This window comes from Erpetoichthys calabaricus, chromosome 9, assembly GCF_900747795.2.
Source record: "Erpetoichthys calabaricus chromosome 9, fErpCal1.3, whole genome shotgun sequence".
Classification (NCBI taxonomy): domain Eukaryota; kingdom Metazoa; phylum Chordata; class Cladistia; order Polypteriformes; family Polypteridae; genus Erpetoichthys; species Erpetoichthys calabaricus.
In genome coordinates this window covers 142,403,293-142,423,981 of record NC_041402.2, presented here as the reverse complement: position 1 = coordinate 142,423,981, position 20,689 = coordinate 142,403,293, and the positions used below count along the sequence as shown (strand labels likewise).

At 38.3% G+C, this 20,689-nt stretch overlaps 1 protein-coding gene across 2 annotated transcripts in view; it reads right to left on the bottom strand.

Moving 5' to 3' along the window:
* mia (MIA SH3 domain containing) overlaps positions 1–20,689 on the bottom strand; it is a 79,475-nt gene that overhangs the window by 16,246 nt on the left and 42,540 nt on the right. The window contains exon 4 of one of the 2 annotated variants that reach the window (XM_051932116.1): positions 18,709–18,728. In XM_051932116.1, the coding sequence (XP_051788076.1) occupies positions 18,709–18,728 (20 nt within the window). Of the gene's footprint in view, positions 1–18,670; positions 18,729–20,689 lie in introns of those variants that run through there. The other variant, XM_028808981.2, reaches the window with a different exon arrangement.

The window sequence follows — 20,689 nt, the reverse complement described above, 5'->3', positions numbered from 1 at the left end:
TAATGCCTTTGTATATCCTCTGTCTATCTGTTTTAATGTTCTATTCAGGAAACATCTGTATCCAATGTTACATATACCTGCTCTTTCTTTATAAGACTCTGTGAAGCACCTTGAGCGTGGGAAAGACACTTTGCAAATAAAATTTATTATTTTTATTACTATACTGAATAATTATGAATATACACAGGCAAATTTGATGCATCGTTATCCAAGAATAAAAAATAATTACTTTCTAAATATTATATTTGGAGTCCTAGTTGATATTTACAGTATGAAGTATATAAACTTAAGCTGAATGTATCAAGTTATTCTTGACATATATGGAGTCAGGCAAATATAACAAATTTGGCATAAATGTTTATAAGGAGTAATAACTATATAGAGAGTAATTTCTGTTTAAATCATAATGTTCCAAACCTACTGATTCAAATCCAGGCTCATGCTGGTCTGAAACTAGCGCCATTAGAAATTGTCATATGATGGGAAGCAACCTTGGGCATCAAATTCAAAATGAGTGAAGATTTGCAAAACAACAATAAAGTTTATCAGTTTGAACATTCAATATCTTGTCTTCGTAGTGTATTCAATTGAATATAGGTTGAAAAGGATTTGCAAATCATTGTATTCTGCTTTTATTTACGTTTTACACAATGTCGCAACTTCATTGGAATTGGGGTTGTACTTAAACTCATCCACCTTCGCCAACTCTACTCCCTGCATCCTCCATTCCACTGACCTCCCTCTCATTTACACACATGTATTCTGTCTTGTTTCTACTGACCTTCATTCCTCTCCTCTCTAGAGCATATCTCCACCTCTCCAGGGTCTCCTCAACCTGCTCCCTACTATCGCTACAGGTCACGATGTCATCAGCAAACATCATAGTCCACGGGGACTCCTGTCTAAACTCATCTGTCAACCTGGCCATCACCATTGCAAATAAGAAAGGACTCAGAGCTGATCCCTGATGTAATCCGACCTCCACCTTAAATGCATCCGTCACTCCTACTGCAGACCTCACCACAGTCACGCTTCCCTCGTGCATATCTTGTACAACTCATACATACTTCTCTGCCGCTCCCGACTTCCTCAAAAAATACCACAACTCCTTTTGATGCACCCTGTCATATGCTTTCTCCAGGTCCACAAAGACGCAATGCAGCTCCTTCTGGCCTTCTCTATACTAACACCCTCAGAGCAAATATCACATTTCTGGTGCTTTTTCTTGGCATGAAACCATACTGCTGGTCACTAATCATCACCTCACTTCTTAACCTAGCTTCCACTACTCTTTCCCATAACTTCATGCTGTGGCTCATCAAATTTATCCCCCTGTAGTTACTACCGTCCTGCATATCCCCTTTATTCTTAAATATTTATTCTTAAATATCGGCACAAGTACATGTCTCCTAAACACCTCCATGCTCCCACAGGTATGTCATCTGGACCAATAGCTTTTCCATTCTTCACCCTCTTCATAGCTGTCCTTACTTCCTCCTTGCTAATCCATTGTGCTTCCTGATTCACTATCTCCACATCATCCAACCTCTTCTCTCTCTCATCCTCTTCATTCATCAGCCTCTCAAGGTACTCTTTCCATCTGCTCAACACACTCTTCTCGTTTGTGAGTATGTTTCCATTCCATCCTTACCTTAACCTGCTGCACATCTTTCCCAGCTCAGTCCCTCTGTCCCTCCTTAGTGTCCAACTTCTTATACAACTCATTATACGCCTTTTCTTTAGCCTTTGCCACCTCTCTCTTCACCTTTTGCCTTATTTCCTTGTACTCTTGTCTACTTTCTGCATCTCTCTGACTATCCCACTTCTTCTTTGCCATCCTCTTCCTCTGTATACTCTTCTGTACTTTTCCATTCTACCACCAGGTTTCCTTTTCCTCCTTCCTCTGTCCAGATGTCACGCCAAGCACCCTTCTTGCTGTCACTCTTACTACATCTGCTGTAGTTTCCCAACTGTCTGGTAATTCTTCACTAACACCCAGTGACTGTCTCACCTTCTCCCTAAACTCAACCTTGCAGTCTTCCTTTTACAACTTCCACCATTTGATCCTCTGCCCTCACTCTCTTCCTCTTCTTGATCTCCAATGACATCCTACAGACCACCATCCTATGCTGCTTAACTACACTTTCCCCTGCCACCACTTTGCAGTCTTCAATCTCCTTCAGATTGACTCTTCTGCATAGGATGTAATCTACCTGTGTGCATCTTCATCCACTCTTGCACGTAACCCTATGTTCCTCCCTCTTCTTAAAATACGTATTCACCACAGCCATGTCCATCCTTTTGACAAAATCCACACCCAACTTGCGGGGCATATGCACTAACAACATTCATCATCACACGTCCAATTTCCAGCATCATAATCATTACTCTATCTGACACTGTTTTCACCTCCAAAACACTCTTGACATACTGATCCTTCAGAAAAACCCCTACTCAATTTCTCCTCCTATCCACACCATGATAGAACAATTTGAATCCACTTCCAATCCACCTGGCCTTACTCCCCTTCCATTTAGTCTCTTGCACGCACAATATATCAACCTTCCTTCTCTCCATCATATCTGCTAACTCTCTCCCCTTACCAGTCATACTACCAACATTCAAAGTTCCTACCCTCAGTTCCACTCTCTTTACCTTCCTCCCTCTTCTTCTTCTTTTTCAACCAACAGTAGCCCAATTTCCGGCACCACCCTGTTGGTTAATAGTACTGGTGGCGGTCGTTGTTAACCTGGGGCTCGATCGATTCGGTATGGAAATTTGTATTGTTGTCCGCATATTGATTTGGCAAAATTTTACACCGGATGCCTTTCCTGACATAACCCTCCCCATTTATCCAGGCTTGGGACTGGCACAAAGAAACACATTGGTTTGTGCATCCCCTGTGGCTGGGTTAAGGTACAGAATGACTAGAAAATGGACAAACTGAAAGGTGCAAAAAAAGTACAATCAAAACATAAATTAAAAAAACTAAACAAAACAACAAAACATGCAGCGGTCAAAAATAGGAAGATGAAAAGCACAAGTGCCAAAATCCCAAAATATTTAAGAAGAATCAGAAGTCAGAAAAACAAAGCCAAAGACACCTAAGTGCCTTTTAAGTCTTTCCTAATTAGCTACTATGAGTCATTCCTTTTATTTCAGACGTTTATCCACATAATTAGATACTGGTGAATCTGCACTTTCCCTTTAAAGGAATACTCCTCCCAAAAATGAAATTTTTTTATGTTACTTAAGCCTTGTAGTTTGTAGTGATGGCTGAATATCTTTTCTAATCTTGTGTTTCAGTGTAGAATGCACCTAAAAAGTTTCTGGTAGAATTGAGATCCAATACTGACCAACAATGGAAAGAAGCAAACAATATCAAAAACTCCAGCATCTCAACGTTAAGTGATTTTATTTTGAAGCTACTAACAAGTTCAAGTGAGTTCACTTGGAATACTTGGATGAGCAGGAAAGACACACACCTGTCTATAGAAGGTCCCACAGTTGAGCAAACAACAAGCCATGAGGTTGCAGGAACTGCCTAAAGAGCTTAGAACAGGATTCTCCATCCCCAGTCCTGGAGAGATACAGTGGCTGTAGGTTTTCATTCTTACCCTCTTCTTTATTGGTGACCTGTTTTTGCTGCTAATTAACTTCTTTTCCCTTCATTTTAATTGACTTGTTTTTTAGGTTTTAGTCATCTGAATTGTTTATTTTTTTCCTTAAATGGCACCTAAACAAGATGAGATGTGAAGTGAGACAAAAAATGACCAACTAAGTCAGAAACTCAAACTCCAACAAATTTCACTCCCAACAGTTTCTTAATAAGGAGCCAATTTTTGTTGTTAATTAAACATGTTATTAAATTTCTTTGTTCATTTTTCAACTTATTCTGCCATAAGAGATATTTCCAAAACTGTTGATTTTCTTTATTCTAAAACCACCATCAAATTATTTTGTGGACCTGAGCAGATCGACATTACTGAGACCTTCACCTTTTTTATTTTCAGTGATAGTATGATGGACACAGGGTAGCTGGTCATGTGTTGGCTCATTTTGTATCTCATTATTGCTTGGTTGCTAATTAAAGAGAAAAGATATAACTAAGGGGTCTGAGTCTTAAATAGTACGGCAATTAAAATTAAGGCAAAATAAGTTAATTAGCGGCAAAAAATAGTCACTAATTAAGAAAACGGTTAGGATGACAACCTGCAGCCACAGTAGCACTGCAGGACTGGAGTTGGAGACCCTTGACTTAGAGAAAGGATATGTGATATTTCAGCTTTTGTTTGAATAGATAATTTGCTTTTCTGCCTTGCCATTATACACTAACTGACTGCGTTGAAGGGCGAGTTACCACTGAGAGTGTCATGTAGTCGTATGGAAAGAGGATGTGTGCAGTAGGAGAAAAGACTGAGCGAGCAATGTGGAAGGTAGTGGTCAAAGCTGAATAACGTGGACATGACAGAAACCTTTTTTAATATAATAGAGAGATATTAAGAAACAATACAAGTCAAATAACTTATTTAAAGACCCTCCAAACATCTTCCTTCCTGGCATCTAATAGAAACAATCAAAGATTACAATAATTAAACATCACTTCCAGTCCAAAGCCTCATTTATAAAGCTTATGTACACACAAAAAGAGGCTTGAAATGTGTACGTGCAACTTTTCATGTACAGTAAATGTCGTAATTTATAAAAGAAAACTTGATCGGGGAATGATTGTTTGTATAAAGTTCTAATTTCCCCTTTTGTACAAATAAAGTACATCTATCTATCTATCTATCTATCTATCTATCTATCTATCTATCTATCTATCTATCTATCTATCTATCTATCTATCTATCTATCTATCTATCTATCTATCTATCTATCTATCTATCTGTAATACTCTGACCCATGCTTATGAAACCTTTCAGAGAAATTGGGAAGTGACAACACCTTTGAACAAGTAGGGAAATACAGCCAAATCAGATAGATGACGACTCATATCCAAGCTGTTATTATAGTGAGCATTACACCTTAAAAACAATGAATATTATGCACAGACTGTATTTAGTTCCATTTTAATATGGCCAATGCTACGTATTGCACTGAAAAAGTTTTTGTTTTTATCATTGGCTATGTGTTGTCACTTCTCTGGGCACTGGACGACATTTATGAATATCTCAGCCAAGCTGCATTCCATCATGTCTGCTCTGCTGGAAGCCATTAACTGGCTGGTGAAGCTCTACATTCAGTTTGCACATGGTATGGGTGTACACAGAAAAAAATAACATGTTTTTGCCAACATAAATGTCAATTTACTAGTGATGTAATTGAAGTACTTCACTTCATTCATATTGTAATAAGGGCACCTAGCGAGAATGAACCTGATTTTTTTTAACTCTATGCAGTTAAATTCCATTAATGCACAAGCCATCCAAGAAGTGACTGGCAAACATCATGTCTCAGTGGCCTGTGTCAACCTATAATTGTTTTATTTTGTGGCAAAGTATCCTTGACAGAGGTGATGATGCTGTACATGGTGGCTGGTTTTTTTTTATGGTAACTGGCTGACCCTCTGTGTTTCATTTGGGCTGTACTATTCATTGCAACAACAATCACATCATTACATACACCAATTGATAGTAGTTACTTTCTCAGGCAATGGTGGCTTACACCTTTTCTAGACCCACAGAACACATTGGAGAGGTGCTATAATGCCGGACATGATATTATACTTTCCATCTGAAGCACAGCCAGATACTGTTGAATGCAGATGGTGAGGTCTCTGTGTGTTAGGTGGGAGCTGCTGTACCAGCCAATGAAATTCAGCAACATCGTGATTGTGTATTTATGATGTTTTAAGGTTTCAAGTTTCAAGGCTTCTGTATTTAGTCATGTTTACACAAAAAAAAACATGAAATTTGTCTTCTCAGTCACATCTAATAATAGACAGAATGAAATAAAATAAACAAATAGAGACAAGACAGGTTAAGGTAAGGTAGTTTTGATAGTGAATATTTACCCCAAAATGGTTACATATCAAACTTCTATTATTTTCTCTGATATTCCTTATTAAAAGGTCTTACTGCACTAGGAAGAAAGGAAATTGGGGTTTCAAAGTGACCATCCTTCCTGATTTACTGAGGTTAAGATCTACATGTAATGATTGTCTGTCATCAGTTGAGATGATTTCCAGTTTCTTCAGCATTGTCCTCTGACACACATTTACCACATCATCTACTGTACAGCAGCACCAATAACTTTAGCTGCATGCTTAGTATTCTGCTGGAGCGAGCTTTTTTACATTTTGGTTTGTCAGGCTACTAAACCAGGCAATGAAGCTGAAAGTGATTACAGACTGGATTATACTGTGATTAAAGGACAACATGAGGTCTTTGTCTACTTTAAACAGTTGGAGTTTACAGAGAAGAAATAAGTGCTGATTGCATTTAGAGAATTTTTTTGTGTATTTGTATTCCAGTTAAGATTGTTATCTAGGTTAGTTCTAAAGTGTTTATATTCAATCAGTAATTCTAACTCCTCCCGCAGAACAACAATGAGTGAACAAACAGATTTCTGCCTCTTAAAGTCAAATATCGTTTCTTTGGTCTTTTTGACTCTCAGAGTAAGATAGTTCTTATTGCACTAGTTTACTTGATTTAGATAGTGGCTTTCATCCTCCCCAGATATGTATCCTTTGAGCAAGGTGTCATCAGTATACTTGATAATGGAACAGTGGTCATTGTTCTGTCTCAGGTCACTTGTGTACAGAGTAAATAGTAATGGATTTAAGACACACCCCTGTGTTTGAATGAATGGCTTTTGAAAAAGTGTCCTGTACTTTGACTGTCTAAGAACGATTTAAAAGAAAGTCCTCAAACTATAATGTAAACAGTTTAAAAGAAAATCCTAAATCCATAATGTGATAATTGGGTTAACATGCATACTGTTCAGTTTCCCAGTCAGCATGTGAGGCCGGCTGGTATTGAACACTGAAGAAAAATCTATGACCTATGAACCAGGATTTTCAAGAAAGGTGTGGATTTGATGAAAGATTACAAGCAGAGCATCTTACACACTTTTGTTTACCCAGTAAGCAAACTATTCTTATCTTGAAAAGTATTTGTCTCTGTCATTAAAATGTTTTTCACCAAATGTTCAAAGCATTTCCTTGGAATAGAGGTGAATGCCATTGGCCTGGAAACCTTACAAATTGGGGTAATGACTGATTGTTTCCACAGCTTAGGTTCAATACAACAGGACAGAGACCAGTTAAAAAGCAATTAAAAAACTTGAGAGAGCTGCTTACAACAGGACTTTAAGAGCTGACCTGATATGCCGTCTGGCCCCTCTGCTTTGTTTGTTTTAACCTGCTGTAAGCCTTTCAACCTTTCAGTTAAAGTGGCCTCCATCTCAGCAGTATTCCTGGTGTTTTTATACAGAAACTCCTATACTGCTGCAATTTGGGTACTAAAATCTCTCATTTCAAATGTGGTAAAAAAGTTATTAAGTATGTCTACTAAAAGCTTGTGATTGTTTTTAGGCCTTTCCAAACCTGCTTTGGATTGTTATAATTAAACCACATCTTTATTTTTCCCCCATACATCTTTTAATTTTATTTAATTGACCTGTAGAGAAAAGCCAAGCAAAATGACACCTTTTATTGGCTAACTAGAAAGATTACAATATGCAAGCTTTCGAGGCAACTCAGGCCCCTTCTTCAGGCAAGATGTAATTAATTCTTTGCTGAGAAATTTGTTTTTCTTCTATCTTATTTTCTTGATGGGCATGTTGTTTTTCTAATAGTAATAGTTTAATTTCTTAAGTGACCCATGGCTTACTCTTTGGGTACACCTTGACAGCTCTTTCCTTAATTATCATTGACTCACAGAATTTCATATTTGCACTTACTGTGTAAGTTGCCTCACTCAGCGACTGTGAGGATGTCAGCAAATCCGAAGGAGTATTCCTGCAGTTCTTCTCCACTGTGATTGCAACAGTTTTGTGTTTTTTCGTATGGCTGTTTTACTTGTTTCAGTTTCTAGTCTGTATGATGTATGATATGTACTGTAGGTGCCATGGATGTTTCCTTAACACTTGTCTAGTGCTTTGCCTCCTCTAGTATTAATATTTATGTACTGATGATAATGTGGTAATACTGGTTCCAGATTGCATAAACTAAACTCACCCATCACAAGTTTTTTTAAGAGCCAGGTGATTTGGTTTTCAGTTTCTCTACAGTTTTCAGAATTGTTTCAACTAAAGCTCCCATATCAGCAAGTGGTGGTGTGTAAACAACTGTCACAAATAATTGATTAAACTCTTGTAGTATATAGTATAGGTGAAGTCCAGTGTTGAGAAGTTCAATATTCATTGTGCAGATTCGCTCTTTTACAGTGATATTCTTGTGCCAACTTTTATTAATACAAAGGCAGATCCCACGACCCAACTGCTCACCAGAAGCTGGGTTTCTGTCTTGCCATACACAAACAAATCCATCTACTTCAACAGGTGTATCCTAGTCAGTATTCCTAGACCTCAGTCTCAGTAAAGCACATCATGCTATTTTTACGGTACTCGTGGACGTATTGTGCAGATGCTCTTAGCTTGTCCAGTTTATTCATCAAGGACTGTGCGTTGCTCATAATGATAGTTGGCAAAGGCTTTTTAAAACTTCTCCTTTCTTAGACATACTCCACGTCCACCTTTCTTTCCTTGCTTTCTGGGTTTCAAAGCCTAATTCATTTAGTATACAGTATTAATAGTACACGGGGAGTAACTGGTAACTGTTCTCATTGATAGCAGCGCATCCTGGCTGTAAATGAACAACCCCAGCCACCTGCGATTTCCTGCACAGGTAGTGCGTAAATGTCCTATTGGATTTCAAAGGTGATAAGAATTAAAATTAAAAATCTTTTGCAGATGTTATAAAGCATAAAGTATTTAGAAATAAACTAGTAAAAGAAAACAAAAGATGCAATTTTACATTATTTAAAAACAAAAACCAGACACAAAATAAGAGATGCACTGAGAGCTGCTTTTGTGATTGGCCTGCTCTCTATATATGGATGTGTCATGGCAGTGTTGCAGAAGTGCTCACATTTCCAAGGTGATTGTGATTTATGTGTGTACACCAGGCTTTATAAAATTGATTTTTCTTTTTTTGTTTTACGCATTTTCCTGGTTTTTCGGCATTGTAACCAGGAGGGGGCCCTCTTTCTCCCCTGGGATGTGTCATTTCTTGATGAAGAACAGACTAGAGCCAGTACCCATCCCTTTCGTAACCATGGTAGAAAAATAATCAGACCAGAGAAACATGGTATAAAAAGACATATATATGTATTTAACTTGCTTTAAATGATAACTTCCATTCCCATAATACAAGTGTAATCCATTTATACATACATATTCAGGCTGGAGAGAAGCCAAGGGACAGTACAGTTACCACAGCCAGTTCTTCAAGTGGGGTAATGCCGATGACCATATGCCCCATCCAGCAGAAAGTTCGACGGCATAGAGATGCTTCTGACTTCTTGTTGGATCCTTGTCATTATAGCCACTCACATATTAACATACTAGCAAAATACCCGCGCTTCGCAGCGGAGAAGTAGTGTGTTAAAGAGGTTATGAAAAAGTAAAGGAAACATTTTAAAAATAACGTAACATGATTGTCAATGTAATTGTGTTGTCATTGTTATGAGTGTTGCTGTCATATATATATATATATATATATATATACATACATATACACATATATTATATATATATATATATTTATATATTATATATATATATATATATATACACATATATTATATATATATATATATATACATATATTATATATATATGTTATGAGTGTTGCTGTCTTTTATATATATAATATGCACACACACACACATAAACATATATATACATATATATATATACATATCTACATATACACATATGTACATATACATACGTATATACACATCCACATAAACATATATATCCATCCATCCATCCATTTTCCAACCCGCTGAATCCGAACACAGGGTCACGGGGGTCTGCTGGAGCCAATCCCAGCCAACACAGGGCACAAGGCAGGGAACCAATCCTGGGCAGGGTGCCAACCCACCGCAGGACATAAACATATATATACATATACAAATTTACATATCTACATATATATATATAGACATAGATATATACATACATACATTCACATAAATTGCGCGTCCCGTTTTGAATCAATACTGGACGGGATTTATCCCGTATTTTTTTTATCATTTTTTTTTTAAAGCAGCGTCTCATGCAAATCATTCCACACGCATTTTATGAAGATGCCTCCTTTCCTACTTTTGATTGGGTAATACTTGATGTCATCGTTAGTTTGATTGGTGTTTTTAACTGTCCAGTGAGGAGGGCGTGTCTTTTAAGTACAGTCTGCAAAGTGTTGGCACTGAAATGTGGCGTCAGCGCCATAGTTGAAGCCCCTAACGTTGCGGTCAGCAAGTCGGCTAACATCCGCCATGTGCCGTCTTTCAGTTGCGAGAAGCAGATCATAGAATGGTTGAAACTGTTGCCCCTAACGTTGCGCCACGGCGTGTGGTTCGTTTATACCTCGTGTCTTCTCATTAAACTTTTATCTCGCGAATATGTTATTGCAATCCGCAGCGGGAGCGTTTCTATAAACTTAATTTAAACTTACGTTTTACACCGTGCTTTGTTTCCCTTATGAACATGCTTGTATGCTTAACTCGCTCCGTTCTCAATTGTTTAATTAATTTTTTGCTCTTCGCTGTTTGCAGCTGTTCCTCCATTTCCCCCTACTTCGTTCTTTTATCTCGCGAATATGTTATTGCAATCCTTAACGGGAGCGTTTCAATAAACTGATTGAAAATAGTTTTGCATTTACCTTTTTAGTAAAAGGCGAGCTTTTAAGCCTGAGAAATCACCCCGTAAATGCACACGTTTAATTGCACATGTGTTAATATGTATGCTTACACAGTATTAAAAGACAGTCAAAAATTAACGTCATTTACCTTCGTTCCCGCGTGTGACTCGTGCTGTAAATCTCTTCCTTGTTTTTAGTTCACGTGATTACGTAGGAGGCGTGATGACGCGATACGTGACTCCGCCTCCTCCATTACAGTGTATGGACAAAAAATATGTTCCAGTTATGACCATTACGCTTTGAATTTCGAAATGAAACCTGCCTAACTTTTGTAAGTAAGCTGTAAGGAATGAGCCTGCCAAATTTCAGCCTTCCACCTACACGGGAAGTTGGAGAATTAGTGATGAGTCAGTCAGTCAGTCAGTGAGTGAGTGAGTCAGTCAGTGAGGGCTTTGCCTTTTATTATTATAGATTCATAGAATTCTTCTCATATATAGTCAACTACCAGACGGGCAGACTGGTTATTAATGCCTTCACCTGTTCTCATCAATTATGACAAACTCTGTTTTTTATCCATATCGGTCAATCAGACATCAGCCCTTTTAAAATAGCTTGCTTGTGTGTCCTTTACATGTTTTCCGTCCTTCTCTCTAACCTGCCTTCCAGTTGTCATTTCTCCATGTGTCTGGTAGTCTCTCTCAGAGGAATTGCATGGTTCTGAAATAAACTTCAAGACAATGAGTCAACCCTGCTTTATTCAATACAGATCCCTGCCCCATGGAATTCATGGTAACTATCCTGCCATTCCATCTTCCAGTTGTTTGTGCCATGAATCACCCACCCCCCCATCAGTCAGCTTGTCTCACATGTCTTTTCTGTCAGTTGGCTTACCTAAATGTGTCTGGTTTCTGCTCATATGAGAAAAATCATATGCAATGAAAATAAATTTTACCAATCATAGTGACATACTGCAAATGTTAGCCACAGGTATGCACATATTTTCATACTCAGATCCATGCAAAGTTTCAGAAATGATGCCATGGGAATCAACATACTGTTTAAATGGATAGAGCCCTTATAAATGACACTGCAGAAAACTAGTCTGATTATGAAAAAATGGATGATAAGATTGGTGGTACATTGCTCTCCTAATCGTTAAGTGTAGTTTGAATGGCCTACTGGTAGGTGTCATTAGACTACAACTAAGCCTAATTCCCACACTTTCCCTTCCAAATGCCTCACAAATAAGAGTTCACCTGGGCATCTTAAATTCTGAGTGGGTCATCAACTTCACGTTCTATGTCTGTGGCTCTTTATCCTTTATCTTACCTAATGCCCTTTCATTGTTCCACTCATCCTTTTACATGAGGGCTTCCCAGATAAGCTTCACCCATTCCCGTTCTTGACCATCTCCATTGGACTCATTCATACTTTTTACCCTGCCACCTGTTTTGCCTCACTGGCAAGATAGTGTTACAGAAACAAACAGATAAAAAGGATGCAGACACTACAAGACTCGTTACAGATTCCTCATCCACTAAACCTCCTCTGGACCAAAGTAGGGTTTCATGCTGGTCACATGATATGTGTCTATTTTATCCTCTTCAACCGACTATTATTTGATCTGATAATTAACTGGTACTATCTGTTTCATTGTCACAGCTAGTCCAAACCATTTTGACATGAGTTTGGCAGTGAATTTGGAGACTGCTTTGGAGAGATGAGGGATCCTCAGCCAAGCTATATAAAACTGCTCAAAAAAATTAAAGGAACACATTGAAAACACATCAGATCTCAATGGGAAAAAAATTCATGTTGTATATCTATACTGATATGGACTGAGTAATGTGTTAGGAATGAAAGGAGGCCACATTGTTTGATGGAAATGAAAATTATCAACCTACAAACGGCTGGATTCAAAGACACCCCGAAAATCAAAGTAAAAAAATTATGTGGCAGGCTAGTCCATTTTGCCAAAATTTCATTGCAGCAACTCAGAATCATACTCAGTAGTTTGTATGGCCCCCACTTGCTTGTACGCATTCCTGACAACGTCGGGGCATGCTCCTAATGAGATGATGGATGGTGCCCTGGGGGATCTCCTCCCAGATCTGGACCAGGACATCACTGAACTCCTGGACAGTCTAAGGTGGAACCTGGCGGTATCAGATGGAGAGAAACATAATGTCCCAGAGGTGTTCTATTGGATTTAGGTCAGGCTAGCGTGGGGGCCTGTCAATGGTATCAATTTCTTCATCCTCCAGGAACTGCCTGCATACTGTCACCACATGAGGCTGGGCATTGTTGTGCACCAGGAGGAACCCAGAACCCACTGCACCAGCATAGGGTCTGACAATGGGTCCATGGATTTCATCCCGATACCTAATGGCAGTCAAGGTGCCGTTGTCTAGCCTGTAGAGGTCTGTGTGTTCCTCCATGGATATGCCTCCCCAGACCATCACTGACCCACCACTAAACTGGTCATGCTGAATGATTTTACAGGCAGCATAACATTCTCCATGGCTTCTCCTGACCCTTTCACATCTGTCACATGTGCTCAGGGTGAACCTGCGCTCATCTGGGAAAAGCACAGGGTGCCAGTGGTGGACCTGCCAATTCTGGCATTCTATGGCAAATGCCAATCAAGCTCCATGGTGCCAGGCAGTGAGCACAGGGCCCACTAGAGGACGTTGGGCCCTCAAGCCACCCACATAAAGTCTGTTTCTGATTGTTTGGTCAGAGACATTCACATCAATGGCCTTTTGGAGGTCATTTTGTAGGGCTCTGGCAGCACTCATCGAGTTCCTCCTTGCCCAAAGGAGCAGATACCGGTCCTGCTGATGGGTTAAGGACCTTCCACAACCCTGTCCAGCTCTCCTAGAGTAACTGCCTGTCTCCTGGAATCTCCTCCATGCCCTGTGCTGGGAGACACAGCAAAACTTCTGGCAATTGAATGTATTGATGTCTATCCTGGAGAAGTTGGACTACCTGTGCAACCACTGTAGGGTCCAGGTATTGCCTCATACTACCAGTAGTGACACTGACCATAGCCATATGCAAAACTAGTGAATAAACAGTCAGAAAAGATGAGGAGGGAAAATGTCGGTGGCCTCCACCTGCTAAACCACTCCTGTTTTGGGGTCGTCTCATTGTTGCCCCTCTAGTACACCTGTTGTTAATTTCATTAACACCAAACTAGCTGAAACTGATTTGTAGCGGGGCTACATAATAATAGCATGTTCTATGTTTGTGCCGAGTGCGTTTTGTTTTCATCGTCCCGTTTACTGTTGGATCCACCTGTTACATCTGGGACATTCTATATTTAAAAAAGAGGAGCAGAGGTGAGGAGTGAGAGAGGAGACAAAACGAGAAAAAACAAGACAATTTAACCATCCATTTACAAACTCATCACTGCTGATCATTGCATCATTCCACTGCCTGCTTTTTCAACAACTGATTCTACATCACAACAGCCAGAGACGAGAAATCCCAGGGTTCAAATTCATTCCAGCCATTGCCAGGACTTTTCACGGTGTGGTCATTTTTGTTTTCGGGAAGGAGCACAATATCACTACAGCCAGTTTCAATACCGCCAGACTTTATTTTGGACTCATATATCACCACATTTTCAATTGCTGTGTTTATCCAATCCATGTTTGTAATTGTCTTACGTGCTTTTGTTTATTGTTTAGAGGCAAGGGAGGGTTAATGTAAATATTTGTATATTCATGTCTCATATAATAATTAGTCACTGGTGTTTTTGGGATAGTGGTGTTTTGCACGCACATATATATATATATATTATTGAATATTTGTCTGTCTTTTCATTTTCCAATATATCAGTGTTTGATTTTACATATCTGTTTACTGTTTTCTGATTACTTCGTCATGTCAGGAAAAAATAAGACAACTTGTAAGGAGTACGGCTTGTTAATAGAGCAAGAAACCTCAGGTAATCCACGGAATAAGTCTTGGTAGTGTAGTGGCCGGTCTGGGTAAGGGGTCAACCATTACATAAGTGGTAACAAGGGCCACTCTGCTACTTAACTGGCCAGATCAATATCCCAGAAGTTTCATTGACTTGATCCTATACTATGATTAAACATTTTTTTGAGTATTATATATTATAATACCAAGCCTGCTTGGCTTTAGCCTCCACCAGCATCTCCCAGACTAATCTTTTTAACTTTTCAAAATCATGTATTCTATGATACTGAGAATTTTAAGTGGGGGGGGGGGGACTAGCCACTCTATAACCCCTAAGATGAGTCTTCCGCATTTCCCTAGTACTCTTATACCAAGCCACATGAGAATTGAGAGCCATACACAACTATCAAAGGTCTGATCCTTGGCATTGTTCCCTCCTTCCACTCTTTTATATGTTTCCTGCTCTTTTCTTTTCAGTTGCATGCCTGATGAAAGTTATACAGCCGAAATGTTTTATTTGATCTTCCTTCATTATCAGCATGGAAATAACTGTTAATCTTTATTTCCTTTGCAGACATACACTGATGCAACCCTACACTAATTCCATGACACCAGGTTGCTGAGGATTCAGTACATAGCTAGAGCTGGATTTATTTAGTCCCTTGATCTCTTCTACAGACAGCAAAGGTTTATTTAGACTTTTTGCAAAGCTGTACTTTTCAGTAAACCAGGCAACTTTACAAGACTAATTGCTCAGTTAATTTTATGCATCGTTGCAGTTCAGAACTTAGATAAAAATAGCTACAAGATCTTAAAGTTGTGACTTGCTTACAATTAACCGAAACTGGCTTTAAGGAGGGTAGGACAGTGGCATACTTACTGCTACATTTTGATTCCAGTGATCAGGAACTGTCTCTTTGGAGTCTGCACATTCTGTAATGAACTGACACCTCATCCAGGTTTGCTTCATGCCTTGCACCCAATGGTCCTAGGATAGGCTCCAGTCCCACGAACTGTATTATAGTTTTTCCCAATCACTTTGGTGCATTTCTGGAAATATAATTTATGTTTGCGCAACAGTATGTGCATTTCTCAGATCAATATGTGCAAACCGCAAAACACAGTGTATTACCTGCAAAAGCAAGAAACTTGCTCAGAATGCTTAGTCTTTGCCCCAAAAGCAAATATTTGTGTCAGTGAAACTGTCAGTGCCATCAGAATGACAAATTCTTGCACCATTGCCTATGAACAAGATGGTCAAAATGCGTGAAGATGTTTTCAATATAATTGTTTGATCTGTATTGAAAATTTTGACAAGGATTTTGGTAACACTGTCTGAAAATCCATAAGGTAACATATTTTCTGTGTGATATGACAATTTCTGTACTAAAAAGTTTCAGATTACTGTGTTTACTGATCAGGGATTAATTGCAAGAGACTGGATATACTGTAAGTAGGATTTTTGGAATATTGTTTGAAAATGCACAAGTGACATTTTTTCAGTGTCTTCAGTTTCAGTACTACAGTACATATTTCATCAAAATGATGCAAACCTGTTCAGATTTTACTTACTTTATTGTACTATGCAGAAATATAACTAAAGTTGTACTGTTTACTGTAAATTACAGTATGCAAATAAATATTTTACCTGAATATATTGGTAACGCAGCTCCTTTACTGTCACCATTTCTTTCAAATGGGACCTGGTTGATTTATTTCATGCTCATTTGGTGTCTTTTCAGTACTTTGCTGAGACACTTACAATTAGGATGTTCTCAAATACATTGTTGTCTTCAATTACAGCTCTGTATCTCCTGTAGTCAAATGGCATTATTTGCAGCCACCATGGCAGAAATGGCCTCCTCTTGTTGAATAGTAAAAAAGATGCCTTCGACCATCCCTGTGAGGTAGTCTTATAGTCCTATTTGGACAGTATTGTACAATGGAGAAAATAATACAGTAAATATACTAGTGTATAATACAGCTTAAACTGCATAATGAAAATATACAGAAAGGCAAGTTACTGCAGACTCTGTACTTTGAAGCTTTACAATATACATATTTTTACATTACAGTACCCACCTGTTCTCCCGACAAAATGTTTGTATGATTGAGGACACAGTAGTTTGCCCAATATTTGGCTGTACCCGTCAACTAGCTTGACAAATGTGGTCCACAATGGTGGCTCTTATTTCATCAGGAACAACCCTGTGTACTCTGCCTCCTCTTCGTCTACCTCTATTTTGTCTCTTTACTCTTCCACCCTGCATCCTAACTCGCCTACTTCCAAGCTGTTGAGCCTGTTCATTAGCTTGTGGTTGGTCCATTACTATGTAGGAAAATGTTTCAGGAATCTGTGTTTTGCTTGGTATATATATATATATATATATATATATATATATATATATATATATATATATATATATATATATATGTATGCTATAGTAAATTGAAGGTTCATGGAACTCACCTCTGAACAATTGTAGAGGATTGGTTTATTGTTGGTTCAGCTAATGCCTCATGATTATAGGTTATGAGTCAACCTGAGACCAATTACTCAATACTGTTACAAATTTCAGATTTTCCAAATACATAAATAAATATGCTAGACAGATTGTGACACTAGTTCATCATTTTTTGCACAGAATGACTAAAGCAATGAAATAATGAGTAGATGTTTTGAGTGGAAGGACTAATTAACAGAGATCAAACATAATGCATTTTGACAAAAGCAAATGAGAATGTCAAAAACAGCAGACAATTGCACACAATCAGTTGCACGGATGTACAATGGGAAAGATGTGCACAACTGATAAGGATATATGGAGTGTGAACAAGTAGTTTTGAAAATTTCAATTCTGATCTGAGACATGCACCAAAGCGATTGAAAAAAACTGTAAGTGGGTTTGAAGATGGATGGATGGATGGATGGATGGATGGATGGATGGATGGATGGATGGATGGATGGATGGATGGATGGATGGATGGATGGATTTTCAAGACCAGCATTGGTAAACTTTGACTGAGACAACACTTTAAAGATTTCAAAGGAGATATCAGACCACCACATAAAAAATATCTGAGCACACAGGGTCCCAGCTAGACTGTATATTCTATTACATGGTGCAGGCCACTATGCTTACATGTTAACCCATGTGCATTAAGATCAACAATGTCCTGTCAAGACTCAAAATGTGTCTAAGAGATATCTGGGCAAGCTATGACCATTGGCTTTTACAGGCTGACTCCATCAGATCTTTCAGATGCGCATTACTACCAACAGGTGATTGATTAAAACTTTCCAGTTAATTTAAATTCTTTTGTTATTTGAAATCACATCCTGAATTGAATATCTGCTCTGATATGTTATCAAGACCAGAGCAAAGTGGCATTAATAATTCAATTGTTACATAAAATTTTAGTAGTTTCACTGGTTTTATGCCCTGCCTGCCAGTAAAATCAGCTGACCTGCTTGGCATCAGACAATTTGTATGGAAAATGAAAAACCCAGATGACAAAACATCTACTGTATGTAAGGAAGAACTGCACAGGAGCAAGTTCATACACCACTTTATGTGAGACAAATGAAAGAAATAAAGAGGTGGCCTGTTTTAAAATGTTTTTTAATTTTAAGAAATTATATATAAGTTGTGCATGCTAAAATAAAACAGAATATGACTATGTTCTTTACATTTTTATTCAGCCTAACACGTAAACAGACTAGTATTTCAAACAAGATTTCATTTGTAGTAATGCTAAAACAAAAAGTAGTGAATTGGTTAGCGGTTTAGACTGCGTATTGGTGAACTTCCAAAATGCAGGACTGTGGAGTCAACGTGCTCCTGCTGCTCCTGCATCTGTCCAGGATTAAGAAGTTATAGCAGTTTTCAATCTGGTTAGTTTTTTACTGACAGTAGAAGTCCCACTTCTGGAAGGTAAAAGATATTCCGTGAAATATTTGTGCAATAATATTTCACTTGCACTTCCACTACATATATAGTGAAGAAGGCACCTCTGTATAATTCCATTAGAAGATAGTTCAAACAATCCAAATTAACAAAAATTATGTTTTTATTAAATCTAAACAAAAAAGCAGGGATGATCGGCCAGAGAAACACAGCCAAGTGTTTTGTTCCCCAGAAGCTCTTTAGACAGATTCCTGTGCTGATCTAACTTCTTGTGGACCTTTAGAATTGTTAATTTGCTCTGACTTTGGAATAATTTCTTCCACATGTGTCTCGTTGTCTATATGGAAGGTTTTATAGCATTTAGACCACTATTTTTGAGTTGCATACATGTACACAATATATATTTAATATTCTGTTGTATTCCACACATGGGAGGCATGGAAACATAGCAGGCATGTTCCTCACAGAGCCTGAGACCATTAACGAATCATGCATTCTTTCAAATGAAACAGGATATTTTAATTAGAAGGATGTCTTTGTCTCCCATGACTGGGTTCAGATGGTGAATTTAGACATCTCACTGTGTTCTTTGAAAGCGGAAGATTATAGAAGTCACACCGGGTGTTGGTATATCCTGAGCAATCCACATTTAGTGTGTTTGTGTCCGGCTCAGTGTTTGAGCACTGCATCATCCTTCTCCAAAATCAAATACTTTTACTACTGTTTGTTTATTTCTTTAAGATTTAAGGATTATTTTGGTGAAGCTATCACCAATTTGTGCTTTGTTACTGCAATGCCACACCTTGTTGTGGAACTTTACACTTTTACTCTTTTACGATGCATGCCTATGTGTGAGTGATGCTATGGTGGTCCTCTTTAAAAAACCCAGATATACATCGTTTAGTGTTTCTCAAAGAAAAAACTCATCTGCATGAGAAACGTATTTTCTTTAGCAGTTACATTTGTCTTCACAAGATATGCTTAATTGGTTTCAGTCACCTTGGAGAATTTAGTGTTTTCTCACCTGGCCTCTCTCACTTGGACTGCCCCCCTTGAAAGCCTTAACAATCAACAATTAAAACAAAGAATCTCATATAATTGACTGAACAGGCATAATATTGATATATCTGGCTTTTTTATGTACTAGAAATCTTTATAGAAAGGTTGTTTAAGGTTATATATTTTCACTGTCACGCTGTAATGACACCACAAGGAGACACGCAAACCTCTGTGAGAAAACACTGTTGCTGTGCCATGCTTTTCCTCGCCATTCATGCCGATGTCACTAGTATTATTTTGTAAAAAAAAAATGCATGGCATACAATACATCTCTACAGCATTATTAACCAGCAGCATTTACAAAGGAGCAACCGTAACTCTACTAATGTCTGACTTTTATAATAAACTGGGGATTATTGTTTTGTAAATAAACTACATACATGGTGGCTCTTATTTCATCAGGAACAACCCTGTGTACTCGGCCACCTCTTCCTCTACCTCTATTTTGTCTCTGTGATTTAATATTGATTAAATCATGTCACATGGATGCTAGAGTCTATCTCAGCAAGCATCAGGCACAAGACAGGAACAATAACTGGACAGGGTGATAGTCCACTTACTAGGTCCAATTTAGCATCACCATGCCATCTAACCTGCATATCTTTAGACTGTGGGAGGAAACTTTCCTGGAACCCTGCTCTGCAGAAGCAGGTTTAGTAAATGGATTCAATGATGGCGATCAGAAAGATACTGATATTATACGTGCATGTTGTCACATTGGTATCTACTCATCCTCTCACTCACATCCTGTCATATAGCAAACAATTATAATAATACACCAGCATGCTAATTAATTTGTTACTCCTCAGAGGCAAGTTTTAATTTATTATAAAAGGGAAACTTTACCATAGATACAGCTGATCTTTCTTAGAATACTTCTCTGCTGGACCTTTGCTATAACTCAGGAAGGGCAAAATTCGTC